Source organism: Crocodylus siamensis, chromosome 5, assembly GCF_052110815.1.
Source record: "Crocodylus siamensis isolate JL-2025a chromosome 5, ASM5211081v1, whole genome shotgun sequence".
Classification (NCBI taxonomy): Eukaryota; Metazoa; Chordata; order Crocodylia; family Crocodylidae; genus Crocodylus; species Crocodylus siamensis.
In genome coordinates this window covers 28,132,451-28,150,754 of record NC_143399.1, presented here as the reverse complement: position 1 = coordinate 28,150,754, position 18,304 = coordinate 28,132,451, and the positions used below count along the sequence as shown (strand labels likewise).

Sequence of the window (18,304 nt, the reverse complement as noted above, 5' to 3'; positions counted from 1 at the left end):
CATTTTAAACTAAAGAAATAAGCAGTGATGTAAACAGGGAGGAATTAATTGCCAGGCACATATAAAGCAAAATGTGCCCCTGTGCTTAGATATAGCATAGAGGGTTACATTAATCACAAATTCTGTAGTTCTTTCTACCCTTTCCTTAGAGAGCAGATGTGTGGGAAAGCCATTGACAGCCCCTTTCTTGTCCTTCTCGCACTTCTTGTAAGTAGCAGGATCTTGGAGTAGTAGACTTGATGTATTTGCAGCAGTGACCAGGCCTTAGGAGAACTGTAGATGAGATACCTAGTAAAGCACAATTTTCATGCATGCCAGGGCCCACATGTCTCTTCTCTGAGGCTAAGTGCAGATGTTCAGTGGGGTTAAGGGGAGATTAGATTAGGTTAAAAATGGCCACCTGATTTAACTTAGTTTGCCCAAGTGCAGACCTTGCATTGAAACCTGGCCTCGGTGATCAGAAATCAGTCTAAACCTGTAACTGTGCAGAAGTTCCATGCACACAAACTAGTCTAAAAATGGTAGAACTTGGTTTAAGATAGACTTGGATCGATGTGCACTCATACTTAATTTATCTAGGTTAGATGGGTGCATTGAGCTTCTGTACAGTTACCTGGGCAACTCCAGGGCACAAGCTGGTTGAGGATTGCTTCAGGCTAGACATAAGGAAAACCATCTTTTACAAGTCGAGTGCTGAGGGTTTGGAACAAGTTCTCCACAGAGGTGGTACAGCCATCCACCCTGGCCATCTTCAAAAAACATCTGGATGCCCATCTTGCTGGGGTCATCTGATCTCAGGAGTCTTTCTTGCCCAAGTGCAAGGGGGCTGGACCTGATGATCTGTAAGGTCCCTTCCAGCCCCTAACAACTCTGAAAGGCCAGCTGCTAGCCTCAGCCTCTAGGCTGTGCTTTTCCTACCTGTCCCCCTAGCACCAGGCTACTTTCAGCCCAGCGGTTCCTCACTAGCCCCCTCTATCCCACAAGCCATTCTGGGTACCAGTTTTATCGGTGTTTGCCAGTGCTGGGAGCCAAAAAAGTAAGTATTGGTGGGATAGGAAGGTTGATTGGTGGGGGAAGCTGGGAGCTAAAAATAACCCCTAGCGCCCCCCCCCCCCCCGAGACGCCTCAAGCCTGCCTGATCCTACCAAACCCTCCTGGACCCCAACAAGCCCCTGCAGAAAGCACGTCCCCACCCCCGCTTCTGATTCCTCATTGCTCTTGCGGACACCCCCCCAAGCATGCCTTTCCCTTGATCTCCCCCAATGCCCTTCCCCACTAGCCCCCCTCCTGATTTGCCTTGGATTGAGTGCCCCTTTTAATGTGATCCAAGCTCCCCCTAACTCCCCCCAGTGCCTGAACTTAGCTTGTGGGTAGCAGAACCACCAACACAGAGGAGCTTCTGTAATAAATAACACTGCTGAGCCTAACAAAGGCTCTATGGCACAGTTGCTACAGAGTCAGCAAGGGGAGAAGAGTAGAACAAAAAGGACTGAGGGAAAGGAAGAGAGCAGTCTCACCACATTGGGGTCTCATGTGCATCACTGTTGATGCACAGGGAGACTTGGTGAGAGGTAGTGTTTATATAAATAATCCTGTACTGTGAAGCACAATGATTATTCTGATTCTGTCAGAATGTTGTTAATGAGTATTTTTAACATGTTTTGAATTTTAAGGAAATTGTTCCTGTCTGTGAAATGTCTGGGAGAGCCCTAAATCAAAACAATTGGATTCATCTTTGTTTTCATTTTGTGTGTTTTACACTTGCCTAAAATGCATATAATAGGTTTTGGTGGAACTCACTTGTGACCTGTTGGGATAGGGGAGATTCTGTAGGAGAAGAAAAGTGCCCTCGCATTTAGTAGTCAGCATATTTAGTATCACACTTTAGTAGTGTCTCTCTTTTAGAGTCTCCATATGTGAAAGGGAGTTATCAGTGTTTTGCCATCTCAAAAGGTTGTCAAGATGAAGTCATTTAAAATGGAAGTTCTCAGATGCTATAGGCAAGTAGGCAACCATCAATCCTTTGGATCATGGTGTACATGTGAGAGGTCTAGTCAGATGCCTGATTTATCCATTTGTGACTGACAAGCTCAATTTGAGAGAAACAGCATGTTACAAGTTTCATAGATTCATGTGTTGTCTAAGTTGAAGTTCAAGTTCACAACATGTTGCTTTCTCCTCTCTTGCTTTGCTTCATAGTTTCTAGGGTCGGAAGGGACCTGAGTAGATCATCTAGTCCAACCTCCTGCCATGTCAGGAAAGAGTACTGGGGTCAAACGACCCCACCAAGGTGTACATCTAGCCTCCTCTTAAAGACCCCCAGGGTAGGAGCCAGCACCACTTCGCTTGGAAGTCGGTTCCAGATCCTAGCCGCCCTGACTGTGAAGTCGCGCCTCCTGATATCTAGCCTAAATCTACCCTCTGCCAGCTTGTGACCGTTATTCCTGGTCACTCCTGGGAGTGCTGGGAGGAGCAGGGACTTCCCCAGTGCCTGCTGGTCCCCCTGACTAGTTTGTAACAGGCCACTAGATCCCCCCTCACCTTCTCTTGTGGAGGCTGAACAGGTTCAGGTCCTGTAGCCTCTCCTCGTAGGGCCTGCCCTGCTGCCCCCTGACCATGCAAGTGGCCCTCCTCTGGACCCTCTCCACGTTGTCCACATCCCTCTTGAAGTGCGGCACCCAGAACTGGACGCAGTACTCCAGCGGGGCCTGACCAGCGTCGCATAGAGGGGGAGGATCCCCTCCTTGGACCTGCTTGAGATGCATCTGTGGATGCATGACATGGTGCGTTTGGCCTTCCTGACTGCATCCCTGCACTGCTGGCCCATGTTCATCTTGGAGTCAATGATGACTCCAAGATCCTTTTCTGCTTCCGTGCTGACAAGAAGGGAGTTCCCCAACCTGTAGGTATGGTGCCGGTTGTTCCTCCCCAAGTGCATCACTTTGCACTTGTCAGTGTTGAATCCTATCCTATTTTCATCCGCCCACCCCTGTAACCTGTCTGGGTCAGATTGCAGCCTATTCCTCCCTTCTAGCATGCCCACATCTTAGCGTCATCAGCAAATTTGAACAGGGTGCTTTTTACCCCCTCGTGCAAGTCACTACTGAAGATGTTGAACAGCGCGGGCCCAAGGACCGAGCCCTGTGGAACCCCACTGCCCGCAGCCTTCCAGGTTGAAAATGACCCATCCACCACCACTCTCTGGGTGCGGCCCTCCAGCCAGTTGGTGACCCAGTTGATTGTGTAGGTGTCAACACCACAGTCTCCCAGTTTCTTAATGAGAACAGGGTGAGAGACAGTGTCGAAGGCCTTCCAAAAGTCCAGGAAGACTATGTCCACTGCTACCCCTGCATCTAAGGATTTGGTGATCTGATCATAGAAGGCCACCAGGTTGGTCTGACAGGAACTGCCACTAATGAACCCGTGTTGGCTGCCCCTAAGCATGATCCCCCCTGCTGGCCCCTCGTGGATATGCGGTAGAATAATTTTCTCAAAAAGCTTGCCCAGGATTGAGGTAAGACTAACTGGCCTATAGTTTCCCGGGTCCTCATCCTTCCACTTCTTGAAGATGGGAACCATGTTGGCCCTCTTCCAGTCCTCTGGCACCACACCAGAGCACGATGAGTGCTCGTAAAGCTGTGCCGGGGTCCCGCAATGACCTCAGCCAATTCCCTCGGTACTCTAGGGTGGAGATCGTCTGGACCAGCTGACTTGAATACATCCAGTCCCTCCAGAAGTTCCCTAACTAGTTCCTCACTAACCCTTGGCCTAGGTGTGCCTCCCATGGGGCCCAGCAGGGAGGTGGCTGTTCCGGTCCCTGCTTAGGAAAATGGAGGCAAAGAAATCGTTAAATATGTTAGCTTTGTCATCTGGTGTGACGACCACATTTCCTAGCATGTCCTGGAGGGGTCCCACATTACCTGGAACCTTCTTTTTACCCCCTGTGTATTTAAAAAAGGACTTCTTGTTGTCCTTAATCCAGGAAGCTAGTCCCAGTTCTATCTCTGCCTTGGCCTTCCCACCTGCCCCCCTACATCCCCGAGCAACCTCAGTATTGTCATCCCTGGTGATGGCCCCTCCTTTCCATTGGGTGTACACCTCCCTTTTTGCTGGGAGACATTCCCGGATGCTTTTTGTGAGCCATGGGGGCTTGTGTGCTTTCATCCTTTGGATCACAGCCACTATGTATTGCACTCAGTGCCAGATGTTCCCTCCAGATTGGATGGGATTCTGCATGGTCCTCTCAGCTTTCTACATTGATGTTGAACAACTTCATAAAATTTTTGCACATTTTGGTAGCTCCATAAAGGGTGACCCTGCTTTCTAGAGACATCTTGAATCTCTCTATACAAAATATTCTTGGGCATACAGTCTTCTCTCATTCTCCTGATATGGCTGATCCATCCCAACCTTTTCTTCTTGATAGTGATTTCTAAGAGTGTCAGTCCTGTGCACTCCAGTATCTCTGTTTGGTATTCTGTCTTCCCATTTTATTTTCAAGATCTTATGCAGACATCTCATGTAGAAGCTGTTCAGTCCCTTGATATGCCTAGCATGTCAATGGTCCTGAACCATAAAGCAGGGATGACAGCACACAAGTCTTGTAGATTTCTATCTTCACCTTTGCTGTTACTCTGCTTTTATACCATACACATTTATGTGATAGCTCATATACTGAATGTAATGCAGAAAGAAGGATTTGGAAAGGATTTGCAGTTAGTCTGGTGCTTATGTGGTGGTCCCATCAACATCTTGGAACAAGTTCCCCTCTATTCAGCACTGATGCCACATCTAGAATACTGTGTTCAATTTTGGGCCCCCCACTACAGAAAGGATGCAAACAAATTGGAGAGAGTCCAGTGGAGGACAGTGAAAATGGTAAGGGGGCTGCAGCACATGACTTATGAAGAGAGGGTGAGGGAACTGGGCTTTTTTAGTCTGCAGAAGAGACGATTGAGAGGAGAGTTAATAACAGCCTTCAGCTACCTGAAGGGGGGTTCAAAAGAGTATGGAGCTAGACTGTTCTCAGTGGTGGCAGATGATGGAACAAGGAGCAGCAGTCTCAAGTTGTAGCAAGGAAAGCTGGGATTAGATATTAGGAAGAATTTTCTCATTGGGGGGGTAGTAAAATGCTGGAACAGGTTATCCAGAGGGGTTGTAGACTCCATCCTTGGAGGTTTTTAAGACCTGGCTGGACAAAACTTTGGCTGGGATGATCTAGTTGGGGGTAGTCCTGCTTTGAGCAAGGGGTTGGACAAGACTAGCTCATGAGGCCTCTTCCAACTCTAATTTTCTAAGATTCTAAGTTGCAAGAACCAATATAATATATTATGAGCTACTAAGATGCTGTTTTAAAAGTGCTGATAAGCCCAGCATTTGAAGCCCTTAACTGATATTTTATTGTATACTTTTTATCTTGCTGCTGCTTTTTGTAAGATGTTGAACATATGCCCAGAGAACTGTCTTGTGAGACATGTGGGTTATGTGCCTTACTGTTTCCAAGGGATTCTGAAATGTCCATCTTGCTAATGCAGCTATTTTTGCATCTTTTCTGAAGGTGTTCTCAAGGATTATCTAAGAGAGCTGCCCTCTCCCTTGATAACCAAGCAGCTCTATGAAGCAGTGTTGGATGCCATGGTGAAAAATCCCCTGAAAATGACAGCAAGTGGTTGTGAAAATGACCCAAGTGACTCTGAGCACACAGTGGCCCTTCTGGATTGTCTACAGGAGGTTGAGAAGGTGAGCATTATGGCCAAGCCAAAGCGGTGATAAATTGCTAATTACAGAAGATTATGGGGCCCTTATGCACCAAATAAAAAGTGCCTTTCAATTTGCATACTTCTTGTTTATAATTGAAGGACTTGCTTATTTCATCTACTTGATCTGATTCCATTTCCAAGTTATCTTTAAATTTTTGAAACTGCATTAAGTTAATCTTGCCATCTGTGAGTTACTGCTGCTACTGTATAAAACTGAGTTAAAATGGCTTATGGTAATTTTTAAAGCTGCTGGTTGCAAAATCCTGACAAGATATGGGATTTTTAGCATATCTATATTTTCATATCCTTGGTGTCCTGGCCTAATGTTCAGTTGTTAAATTTTGGGTTTTTTTCTTTCCTAAATGTATATGTCCACAAGGTGCCTTGTTCTGTAAAATAAAGTTGACGAGCATTCTGCATGGCTGCTGTAGTCCATCCCACACAATTAATATATTATTGATAGGGAAAGTAAAGATTTTGTGTAGTTCATGAACACTATAGAAATCCCACTTATTCAATCATTATTATTAACAGCGTGCTACTGGCATATCTGGTTTGTAATAAAACCTGATTAAATATTCCCACAAATAGATTTTACAAGCAACAGAACAGATTAGCAACTAAGGAACTTAAAGTTAATTTATAGAAGGACATACAATTGGTCCTTAAACTAAATAGAACAGAGTAAATATTTAATCTTTATTTTATTGCTTAAATTAAAGGTGAAGCAGTAAATCAATGTTCCTTTAATAGTTTTTTATTTATTTGCTTATTCACTGTATATTGGTTTTTACTTCTCTATATTACCCATACTCAGTTCTGGTCACTTAAAACAATAAGTAAATAATTTCACATTTGGCATAGTTCGTGCTGCAGTGAAAGGCTCATTCTTCATTGAGGATGGCTCTGTTATAGATGGTGAAAAGAAGCAGTCTTTCTTTCATGTCTTTATCCAAGTCTTCCATTCTCTGATGATAGTTCAAAAGGTTGAATACTTTCTTGATCCTACATTTTAATACTTAATACTTCATTGCCTGTTGCTTTGAGAGGAGTGTCTGATATACTGCTTAAGGCAGGGATGGGCAACCTATAGCCCGCAGAGCAATTTGATTCAGTCTGCAGATGTGGGCCTTCAGTGGCAGGGGACAGCAGTTGCTTTCCTGTGCTGCTCTGGGACGAAGTGCTGGTTGCAGGTGCTCTCCCCCATGCCACTGTGGGGGAAAATAGGTGGCTAGATCCTAGTGCCTGCTCTTCTCTGACCCAAACTGGATCATTCTGTCCTCCAGCCTCAAAAGGTTGCCAACCTCTGGCCAAAGGTACCATTTCTTCTTGCTATGTGATTATCGGGAGGACTTAAACTGTTTGAGTGAATACAAAACCATAACACGTACCTGGCTATGTATGGTACTACACATTTGTAGCTGAAGTTAGGATTCAGAGTGGTTCTAGAGGTGGCCTTTTCAAGTAATGGGAGTAATCCATTGGTTATAAATCTAGTTCAGTGTCCATAAGTGCTGTATTCTTCAGGTAGTCCTAACTTTAGTGCAGCTACTCAGAGTGTGGTGATGTTACATAAAAGGAGTATAGACTCCAAAAATCCATCCCTTTAAATAAATATACATGGTCCCTTCATGAAAGAATCTTTGGAAGATAAGCATTTTGAATAGTAGGATTGCACCAATAAAGACTTTTTTGGCTGATACTGATGGCCAGTCATTAACCAGCTGTATCGGCTGATACAGATCCGATTGCTGGTATGCAGCCTGGCAGCTTGGAGGGTAGTGTCTGGTTGGTAAGTCTATGGGGAGGGAAGGGGCATGGGGGGGGGGGGACGACGACAGATTGAGGTCCCCCTGGTGAGGAAGGGTGTAGAGCTGGGGCAGGGACCAGGTGCTACCCAGGCAGGGCATGGCATGAGACAGAGCTGTGGGTGGCTCTTCCAGAAGTTGGGGGGTAGGGAGGGAGGCAGTTCCTGGTGACTGTGTGCACTCCCAGGGAAGGCATGGGGAGTATGTACCCCTGGATCTGTGTGTGGGACGAGAGGGGGCTGGGGGCTGTGCCAACCTCTTCTCAGCGGGGTAGTGGGCTGGGACTACACTCAGGGTAGGTGGCAGCAGCGCTGGGAGGGGTGGCTACAGGTTGGGCTCCAGCCACCTCAAAATTTGCCGTAGTCCCTGCTCCCAGTGCTGCTGCCTCCTGTCCCAAGCCCAGCACCTACCCGACTGGGAAGAAGACGGCATGGCCCGCAGCAGGTGGCCCACCCTCACACTGTACACAGATCTGAGGGGCATGTGCCCCCCATATTTCTCCCCAGGAGTGTGTGCAGCAGCCGGGAGCTGCCCCTGTGCACCACCCACCCCCCAAGACGAGCTACCCATGGCTCCGTCCCCTACCCCATTCCCTCCCTCACTGTGGGGGCCTTGATCTGCTTCTCCCCAATGCCTCTTTCCCCGCCCCACAGGCTTACCAGCCAGACACTGCTCTTCAAGCTGGTGGGCTGCGTGCATGCTGCAGCTGTGCGCATGCACGTGGCATTTATCGGTGACATTATCGGCCACATTGGCCAAAAAAAGCTGATTGCCGATTAATGTCAATTATACTTTCATTGGTACTGATACAATATGAACCAATATATCGATGCACCTCTATTGAATAGTGAAAAAATAGGTGTAAATCTAATAAATCAGATGTAAAAACCAGGTGTAAATCTACATGAGACAGACTTGGCCAGAGAAACTTTTAATCTATCTAGCCTGTGTTCTTGTGGCTTGTTCTGTTGCTGAAGCCATACTAAGGGTTTCTTTTTTTCCCATTTATCTGGACCATCCCTGCTTCTTCTGCAGCTTCTCTCCTTTCCCTGATGTCCCCTCTCCACTTTAAGAAAACCCATCCACATAGAACTGAGAATCAGGTAAGAGATGAATTGAGTTTTACCCATAAAGTCTGTCTTGCCCAGCCTGTGCTGTACTGGAGTCTAATACATTTTTCATTTGGTACTTTAGATGCTGCAGCGATAGGCGTTTTATAGAAAAACCCTAGAAATGAGTAGCAGCCCTGACTTATAGCTCTCTAGAACAGCAGCATTAGGATAATGGTATAATGCATTCTTCTTGAATCTGGTTTTCTGAAACTTACCTTTTTATTCTAGGCAACCCTGAAGGTGCTGTTGGATCACCTGAAACTAGTGGCTTCTTACCATGAAGTAAATAAGATGACGTGCCAGAATCTTGCTGTGTGTTTTGGCCCTGTACTACTGAGCCAAAGGCAGGAGACCTCCAATCATAACAACAGAGTCTTTACAGATTCAGAAGAGCTTGCTAGTGCCCTCGATTTCAAAAAGCACATAGAAGTTCTGCATTATTTACTCCAGCTGTGGCCAGGTAACACTTAAAAAATACTGTCTGGTTTAGAAGGTAATGTCAAGTCTTGAGATACAATAACTAGTAGTTTGTTGTGTGATTATACAGACTGGTTCTTCTAAGCTGTAGATTAATAGGTCACAAGTTACAGCATTTGGATCATCTGCATGATGTTCCACTGTTGAATTTCTTTGAAGGGAAGTCATCCATATCAGTTGCCTCTACAAAATGGATACGACGGGGTCTAGAAGTGCACCTGCAAAAACAAAATTGTTTGCAGCATTTTGTATCAACAAAGCAGCAGTGAGATTGCGGGGGGAGAAAAGTAAAATATAGTCAGCTAGTAGTAAAGCTTGTGCAGATAACCTACCTATCATGTGTACCTGCTTTGCCCCAAATGGGCCTTAGGTTCTATTGTTTTATGGGTTCTTAAATTCTATAGAGAGACCTGATGGATTATAATTGTTCATACTGTATTACAGTAAGATGGCTAGAGACCCCATGCTGAACATGGTACAGCTTTGTAAGAGATGGTTTTGAAGACCGTATCTGTAGTGAACCAATCAAGGAAGATGGAAAGCACCCATAGCACCCACTCGTTATACTAGTTATTTTACGTGCATATCAGTCCTTGGGTTTAGTCTCAAGTGGAAGGAAAGGGAGATTCTTATTTCTTTAATGACCCTGGCAAAACACAAATTGGGACAGTTGCCCTGTCAAGATCTGTCCTTCAAAGAGGGGAATGATGCTACTAACCTCTCATTTTACTTGATGTTCAAAAGCACTTGATCCAAAGGCCACCACATCAGTGGAAATATGTTAACTTCCACAAGCTTTTATTTAGGCCCATCAAGACTTATTTTTGCATTCTGTCTTCTGAACTACATTATTTCCTATGTAAGTAATGCAGTGAGCTACAGCAAGAGGCTCAGATATTTCAACAGCTGTGAGACTGCACTATGGAGAATTTGAGAAGATTGCTGTGGAATAAGTACTTTTTATAGTCATGATTGGCATCTGATGAATGGTTCCTGCTCTTATATATTCTCTGGCCAATAGAATATCCATCATTTAGAGCTACTTAAGCATTAGGCAGATGAAGATTTGATGCACCCGATTTGCCTGAAATGACCAGTCAGTGAAGACCACTTAAGCCATGTCTGGAATGCAGACTTAGCGTGCCAAGGAACCAGCTTCCTTTTATTGAAAGCAGCATGGCAGTATTTTTGTGTGTAGCTACAGGAGGATAAATTGACATAGCTGAGTAATAATAAAGTAACTGAATTTAAGGTTGGTCATATATTGTCTGCTTGATTTAGGAAAATAATATTGAACCCTGTCACAAAACTGGAGTTTTCCACTTGTCCAGTTTTACACAGCAGTGGTTCTCCAGCTTTTTCTTCCTAAAAATGTCTTCAGGCGTGACTGAGTGGGTCTCCTTATTTCATGTTACATGATTTTCAAAGCATTTCATGCCAGAGACCACCAGGAAGGACTCCTGGAACTTAGGTCTGTGCTACGGGGAGGAGAAGAATGAAAAATATTTCTGGCATGCTGTTTAACATAAATACATAAACGCTTGTGGCTGTATGAAAATTCAAAGATTAGGAATATTTGTACTGGGCAAGGTGAGTTTAATAGTAGACAAAGTGTGTGAGAAATATGATGTACACAATACATGCAGTCTGCAATTCATTACCTCGTAACTGTACCACAGAAGGAGCACAATGGTGAACAGTGTAAGTTTTATTATAGATTTTTTTTCTATTTTTTTTAAAAATCGCATACAGATCTTAAAAGTATTTGAAATCAGCTCTCCCTCCTACATTACTGTTGTATCCAGCAACGTTCTCTGCTCTCATTCTTGTGGCAGAGATCTCAAAGAGGGTGGCAGTAACTCTAAAAGCATCTATTAAGTGTTTTTTAAAATTAGTGAAATAAAAGAATTGTTGGAGGCATAATCGGGCCATGGGTGAGACCTGTGTGAAGTTTATTCATCCTGCCTGGGTACAAGTAGAAGGAAATACAGACATTTTTTGCAGTCCTATTTGAAATGACACAGCAAATATTACAGGTCCGAATAACCACAGAAATCCACTAAAATGCTTTTTGAAAGTGCCCCAAAGTTTTCTTATGCTGCTTCAGATACTGGTCAGCATAGAGCGTGTTCTGGGACAGACTCCGCCTCCACGAGTACCTCTCTATCCCAGTTACAAACGATAGCTTCCACCCTGGGAGTATCACTGGGATTGTTACTACTGCCAAAAATCTTTGGTACAGTATTGCTCTCAATCGGAACTGAATGCCACTTGAAGGTCTGTAACAGGTACTGTTACTTATACCTTTATATTTCAGCAAAAGGAAAGATGGGTTTGACAGGAAACTCAGTGGTGTGTGGGGGAAAAAAAAACTGCATATAAGTAAACTCTTCTGTTTTATGTGTGTTGTTTTTGAATGTTCGTTGTCCATCAGGTACTCTCAGAAACGAATTGGCATTTTCTGGCTAAGCCAATGTGTTCCTTTTTGATTCGGAAGCAGTAGCACAGGGGTGTCCAACCTTTTTGAATGTGGGGCCAGATAATTAATTTTTTATCACCCAGTGGGCCAGTGAGCCATATTCAAAGACCTCACTGGATTCGGTATCACATCAGGAAGTGATGCCACATGACCTTTGACACCAATGAAGTTGCAGGAAGTGAAAATGAAATGTGGTTTAAAATCAAAAATAAAAACAATATAAAAGCAACAATGAAATGATACCAAACACTTGACTAAAATAAACACTTGCTTTTACTCACTTCTCATTGAATGAAAGAAGCATAATGCAAGTGGACAGATCAAATGTGGAAAAGATATCAGTCAGAGTGGAAACTAATCAAAGCAACAAAGTATGGGCATTTTTGAGAATAATCTTCAAGAAGATTTACTTTTATTGAATTAATAACTTGTTAGTAACAGATCTTTAACACGTAGTAACAAGTTGAACACCCAGTCCTGCACAAAGAGAAACAGAAGCAAACACAATCCAAACACTGGACAGTATTTTTACGAAGATTTTTACATGCTCCAAATTTATGTTGGAGCCCAGATCATTCATGCTCTATTCTTGAGCATATTGTTGTCTTAAATGAGTATACAGCACAGCTGCAGGGGGCTCCTCCACAGCTTTCCCTCCCTGGTGCAGCCCGGCCAGCCCATCCCATCCCCTGTCAAGTGGTGGCTTCCCCACCTGCTGCTGCACTTTCTCCCTACCTGTGCCAGCTGGTCCCAAAAGGCAGGAGGCTCCACCGCCACTTTTTCTGGCCAGTGCCAACCCAGCCAGGCATCCCTAGCAGCACGTGGGAAGCCAGCTTCAGCCACATGCTGCCCCGGATGGAATAGGCCCAGCCGGGTCAGCACTGGCCAGGAAAAGCAGCATGCTGCTGAAGCTGGCTTCCCATGTGCTGCTGAGGACGGGAGGAGGCTGGCCAGGTCAGCACTGGCTAGCAGAAGTGGCAGCTGAGCCATGTGCATGCAGGGGGAAAATGCAACTAAGCCTCTGCTGCTCCGGCCAGGCTCCTCCCGCCCCGAGCGGCACACGGCTCTGCCAGCGCCTCTGCTGACTGATGCAGACCCAGCGGGCTCCTCCCATCCCCAACAGCTTGTGGGAAGCTGGGTTCAGCTGCATGCTACTCCAGATGGGACGGACCCAGCTGGAGTGTTTACTTTAGTTTCCCATTGCAGCACCTTGGGCCTCAGAAAATGCCTTGGTGGGCCGCATGTTGGACAAGCCTGCAGTAGCGGGTTCAGAAAGAATGTCACTGTCTGAAGAGCCTGCCCAGCTTGAACAGCTGTGTATCGCAAAGCTAAATGGCTGTGCTTGATCTTCCCCTGTCCATTGATCTGACAGAGGTCACGTTGTGGAACTGGCACTGATTGGGGGCGGAGGTTTTGTGCATCCAGCCATAACCAAACGTGCTTCTTTTTTTGTTATGGATGTGCTTTAGCATGTTGACTCAACAATCTGTGTTGAATCCTGGAGCTGCCATTGAAGAAGAGATTCAACTAATTCAACCTCACAAAAAAGAACACAGGTCCCTGTTTCCAGTTACAAATTAAACTGGGGTGGGAACTGGGTTGCTCCCTCTCAATTATATTATGATTTCTTCAGCTGTCCCAGCTTTTCATACGAGTATGCCATAGTGTCAAACTGGGAAAAGATACTATTTTAAAAAAAAAAAGTTTCCACCCCTTTTGCAATAGGCCATCTGCATACCGTGCCATTGGTTTACAAGATTTGTGCAGAATAATAAGTTCAGTAAAACAGTGCACAAATGTTAGTTGTTACATTCTTTTAGTGGAAAAATATCTGAGACTCGAGAAGGAAAGATGGTCTGGTCTCTCAAACTTAAATCTGCCTGTAGATTTTAGCAAATTTGATTACAAACATGTTGTGCAATACTTTTATTTCCTTACTCTTTAACTGCAAACAAATAGTCCTTGTTTAGAGGGAGAGTGTAAAGCTGGCAAGTTATTGTTAACCCAAGGCCCCTCCACTTTAATGGAGCATAGTCCAAACAGAAAAGCTTTTGTTAGTATTATGTAAAGAAAAATGCAAAGAGTTGTTGAAGATTTTCATGGTGTACATAAAGTGAGACTGATTTTTCCTAGAGAGGCCATTTTATATAAATGCAGAGAGGAGGCCACTATTTAAAAGGGACAGATCTTCCTGATCTGTAGGTGTTTGTATATGTTATATTGCTAACCGCAAATGGGATTGGTGTCTCATTTCAAGAGGTAATAGTCTAGTGCACAACAGATAGCTTTGCAGTTTCTATATTTAGTAGGCATCGGTCAATAAAAATATTTGTGCTGTTTACCATAGGAGACGGATAACAAAGGAGGAGACTATTAGTAACTTATGCTGTTTAATCATGAGTTCAGGTAACACATCATCAAACCTGTTTTGAGTGTATTTTCTCTGACATGGAGTTATGGCTGCTTAGAAAAATTAATGCAAAAGAGCTTCTATTAGTAGTGCACAAAGTTGAGAGAGAAGAGAAATGCGAGAGATCAACTCTGATGTGCCTTTAGCTTCTTTAGGTGTTTCTCAATGGTGATATTTTTACTGTTTTTAACCTCTATGGGCCGTGCCTGCTTTCTGTTATGCCGTTTAGTTCAGAGAGGCGTGTGAGCTGAGCTCTTGGCTTTAATTTGAACCATAGCTAGATGGTGATTTAACTCAATGAGTTAATCAGTACTCTGGACTTTTTCTGTTTTTAAATAAACTCTCTCAATTGCAGTTTGAATTTGGCATGAATCTTGAAGACTGAGCTTTCTTCTAGATTTTTCTTTCTCATCTGAGTAATAAAAATGGCAGAAAGAAAATAATAGCAGAATGTGTTGGGCATATATTTGCATGTATTAATGCATGAGCGTGTAGAGTGAAATTAATGGCAACTTTTCATTGCTAGTCTGTTCTAGTAATAATGATCCACGTATGATTTATTCAATTTCTTTGTTCTAGTGCATCGTTCATCTACCAAAGAATCGACAAGTGTATTTCCAGGGCACCAGTCCTCTCTGAATTATCTGAGGCCCAAAAAGCAGCGGCCTCAGATGTTGAACTTAAGCAGTACTCAAATGTCAGGAGTACTGAGGCCAAGACCGGCTGGATTAGACAGTCCCTCAAGTAATCGCTATGCAGGAGACTGGAGTAGCTGCGGGGAAAATTACTTCTTAAACCCAGTAGAGACCCTGAATGAAGCAGACTATAATGTCCCTTCAGAAGATACAGAAAGTGGGGAAGACTGTAGCAAAGTTGATGGATCAGATGCACTGATTAAGTATCCAAAATCTGTGTCCCGAGAACACACATTTCATACCTATTTGACAATGCAAACAATAGATTCAGTGGTGGACCACAAAGTAAACCTCAAAGATCTACAAGAAAGTATTGATACTCTGATAGGAAACCTGGAGCGGGAGCTCAACAAAAACAAATTGAATATCAGTTACTAATACTTGCCCAGTATGGTACCCCGTGATGCTGTTTCCCTGTTCTTTGCCCTACCTCTCCCACAGAAAGGTTGCTTAGTTCTGAAAGGTTGTGGAGTTCTGAATACTTCGTGGCATAGTCTTGGCCCACCTTGAATTAATATATTTATTTTAGACATTCCTTCACTGTGCAACATTTTCCCTGTCCTTTGCCCTTGCCCTTGCCCTCTGCATTTTAAGATGCAATGTTAGGCAATGTGAAATGACTCTAGAAAATAGTGACATTTTCCCCCCCAAGAGGATTCTGCACTTTGGAAGTTTGCGCTGTGTAACAGGAGGTGAAGCTACATTACTGTCTGCTCTGTATAGCAACAGGACTCCTCCTTCCTGAAAATCTAGATCTGGCATAAAGGTTCATCTTTGAAGAAGATTGGTGCTGCTGAACCTGTGTGTTGCAGCATGAACACAAGGTAGATAACATCCTACTATATTTGTCACCTTTTCATTTGCAATGCAAAGGCTGCTATGAAAAATGCTTTATATATCTAAACATATCTATATACATATATATATCGTTTAATTGTACAAATATTAATGTATTCCTGTATTAACACATTTCAGTAATTATTTAAAACTGCAAAAATTAAATATTTTTCTAATTTTGTTTGTATATAGTTGTGTGGGGGGAGGGACATGAATTTAAATGACACAATTCTGAAGAAAGCTACATTGTGATGCCAAAATTCAGGATTCATCTGAGTAACAAAACACTTGATTTATGCACAGATTGTGCAGAGGGAAGGAGAGAGGGCAGAGTGAATGATTAATATAAATGACTCTACATGTCACATGTTGAGCTTCAGTTCACAGGTGTTGACTATTAACTGCATTCAGAAACCAGACAGATTAGTTTTAAGAAGTATTTCCAGGGTTACTAAAGGTTTTCAGTGAACCAACCTTTTTCTCTCACAGGTGACCTAAATGCAGACAAGGGGGAGTGAAAGGGTTGTGCTTATTTCATTTGTTTAATCTCACCTGATATTTAAGGAAGGCCTGAGAGGTTTGCAGGTTTATAAAGATTTCTCTCTTTCTGTGCTTATTTTTCTGCTGTAGATGTGATGGTCTGGTTTTTCTTTAATTTCCTAGTTTTGTTAATTTGAGAAATTCTATTTATGGACAGGTTTCTCAACTCTCATTTGTTGAAGTGGAGGGGTTGGTAAATCCTTAACAAAAGCAGTTTCTCTTTCCACCTTCCAAATGCTTTTAACTTTAAAAAGATGTTGAAAAAGAAGAAAATGTAGAAAAGAAATCTGCAAAAGAAAATTATGTCCCCCCCAATTTAAACCAGATATTGTCTTGGCATCTGTGAAATTTATAGTGTAACGTCAGGCCCCCTGTAAGTTCTCTCTCTCTCTCTGGTCTTTTGTGATAAAAAGTTAACTTCTCATTTAATTAAAATGGTAGGAAAAATTGTTCTTGTTTAAATAAAAATAATGTCAAGGCTACTTCTATATATATCAAGACAAAGTGAAAAAAGGGCACAAACCCACTTTTTTCCTTTGCAGATCTCTTGCAGTTCTTTTATTGAAAATCCAAACATCTGGTCTTTAGTCAATTAGCAGCATAAGGTAAAATTTTCTCCATTCTTGTGAGTGACCTTTTAACATGCCATCATAACTTCCTTATTAACTCCGTGGTAAGTGCTTTTTAGCCATTTCATACTTCCGTATATTGTCTGGTTTTCAGTTTGTTCATTACAGTAGTATGGCATTCAGAATTGGTATGGAGCCTTACCAACTATTTCTAAAGCAATATCTTGTCATAGTTTCAAATGGTTCGTTCTCATTAATTTATTTTTTGCTGTAAGTATGTTAAATGTGCAAAACAATGATTGCAATACAGTAACTACAATATTGTTTGAAAATGTAAATTTAACGTGAAGAAGGTATCAATAAATCAATGTATTTTTTTAAACTTTTATACCTACAGAATGTGTATGATTTTTAAGTATAAAATTTAATTCTAAATAAAATTTTAACAGAACAATATTTGCACAAGTCTAGTAAGTGGTTACTTAAAAATGTACTTTAATTTTTTTCTAGACATACATATTGATAGAATATATTATATTGCTTTCTGGTTTCATAAAATCTTTTGTCGGTCCATTAAAGTATCTTGCCTAGAGTACGTCGGATTCAAATGTACTTTTAATTATAATTTCTGCAACAGAAGTTAGTGAATGAACCTATTTTTGCAAGGAATTTGGGTAAATATTGATGACTTGGGGGCATAATCTGTTTCTGTATCAGTTCTGTAAATCATTACAATATTTACATTACCTTCTTTGGTAAAACAGTATATTTTTAAAGTTCTCTTTGTATGTTGTATATAAAATAAATGGGTTCTGTAGTATAAATTTGTTCACCTTTGAAAAAGACAATTTATGAACATGGATTTCGTAACTTGAATGTTTGTGTTAAAGTTCTTGCTGGATACAACATTATCAGTGTTGATCTTTAAAACTGGTTTTACTGTTTTAACAGTAAAACATAATAACTTTGATATGTGAAAAATGCATGAATGTCAGGCTAAGAGTACAATTAGTGCTATAGTGTAAGGGATCTAATCACACCTTAGCAAAGTTTTATTTTTGCAATTGAATAATTTGGTTGCAGGATTCACTTTTAAACTGGTTATGACAATATTCTGCATTGCCTTTGTGTTCTGTAAATACCCTGCTCAGTTTGAGACATAATTTCCAAAGTGTATTTTGTGCTTGTTATTGTTTTGTTTGTGCCTGTTTATATAACTATTTATATAATGGGATTTGTTCAAGTTGCAGTGTTCTGTGAGACTTAGCTTTGTAACAGGTTTTTAAAGAGCAGGATTAGTATGTGAATCCGTCATGGCGAGAGAAGTTAAATATAGGAATTAGAACAGTCTCATTCTACCAAAGTGAAAATGAGTACGTCTTCTGAGAGACAAGTCTTCTTAGCCTAAGTTCTGCTGTCTTTATTTGGGCAAAATTCCCAATGAACTTCATGGATCAGCCTGAAACTCTTACTAGATGTTGTTAAATGCAAGTTACCTTCCAGAACGCGTATAGAAATTCTGCCTAACTCATATGTGGGCAGAATGCTTTCCCAAAATGAAAGTGTGGGCATCTTAATGTTTCTAGGTGTGGTCGGTGATGCACACGGTGTACCTGGT

General features: G+C 42.4%; 1 protein-coding gene across 2 annotated transcripts in view; it reads left to right on the top strand.

Annotated features, from left to right (window-relative positions):
- The window catches only part of SYDE2 (synapse defective Rho GTPase homolog 2), a 51,636-nt gene extending 34,155 nt beyond the window's left edge, over positions 1–17,481 (top strand). The window contains exons 5-8 of one of the 2 annotated variants that reach the window (XM_090050193.1): positions 5,558–5,739; positions 8,908–9,139; positions 13,983–14,041; positions 14,625–14,762. In XM_090050193.1, coding sequence (XP_089906319.1) covers positions 5,558–5,739; positions 8,908–9,139; positions 13,983–13,993 — 425 coding nt within the window. In that variant the 3' untranslated portion in view covers positions 13,994–14,041; positions 14,625–14,762. Of the gene's footprint in view, positions 1–5,557; positions 5,740–8,907; positions 9,140–13,982; positions 14,042–14,624 lie in introns of both variants that reach the window. The other variant, XM_090050192.1, reaches the window with a different exon arrangement.
- The last annotated feature ends 823 nt before the right edge of the window (positions 17,482–18,304 follow it).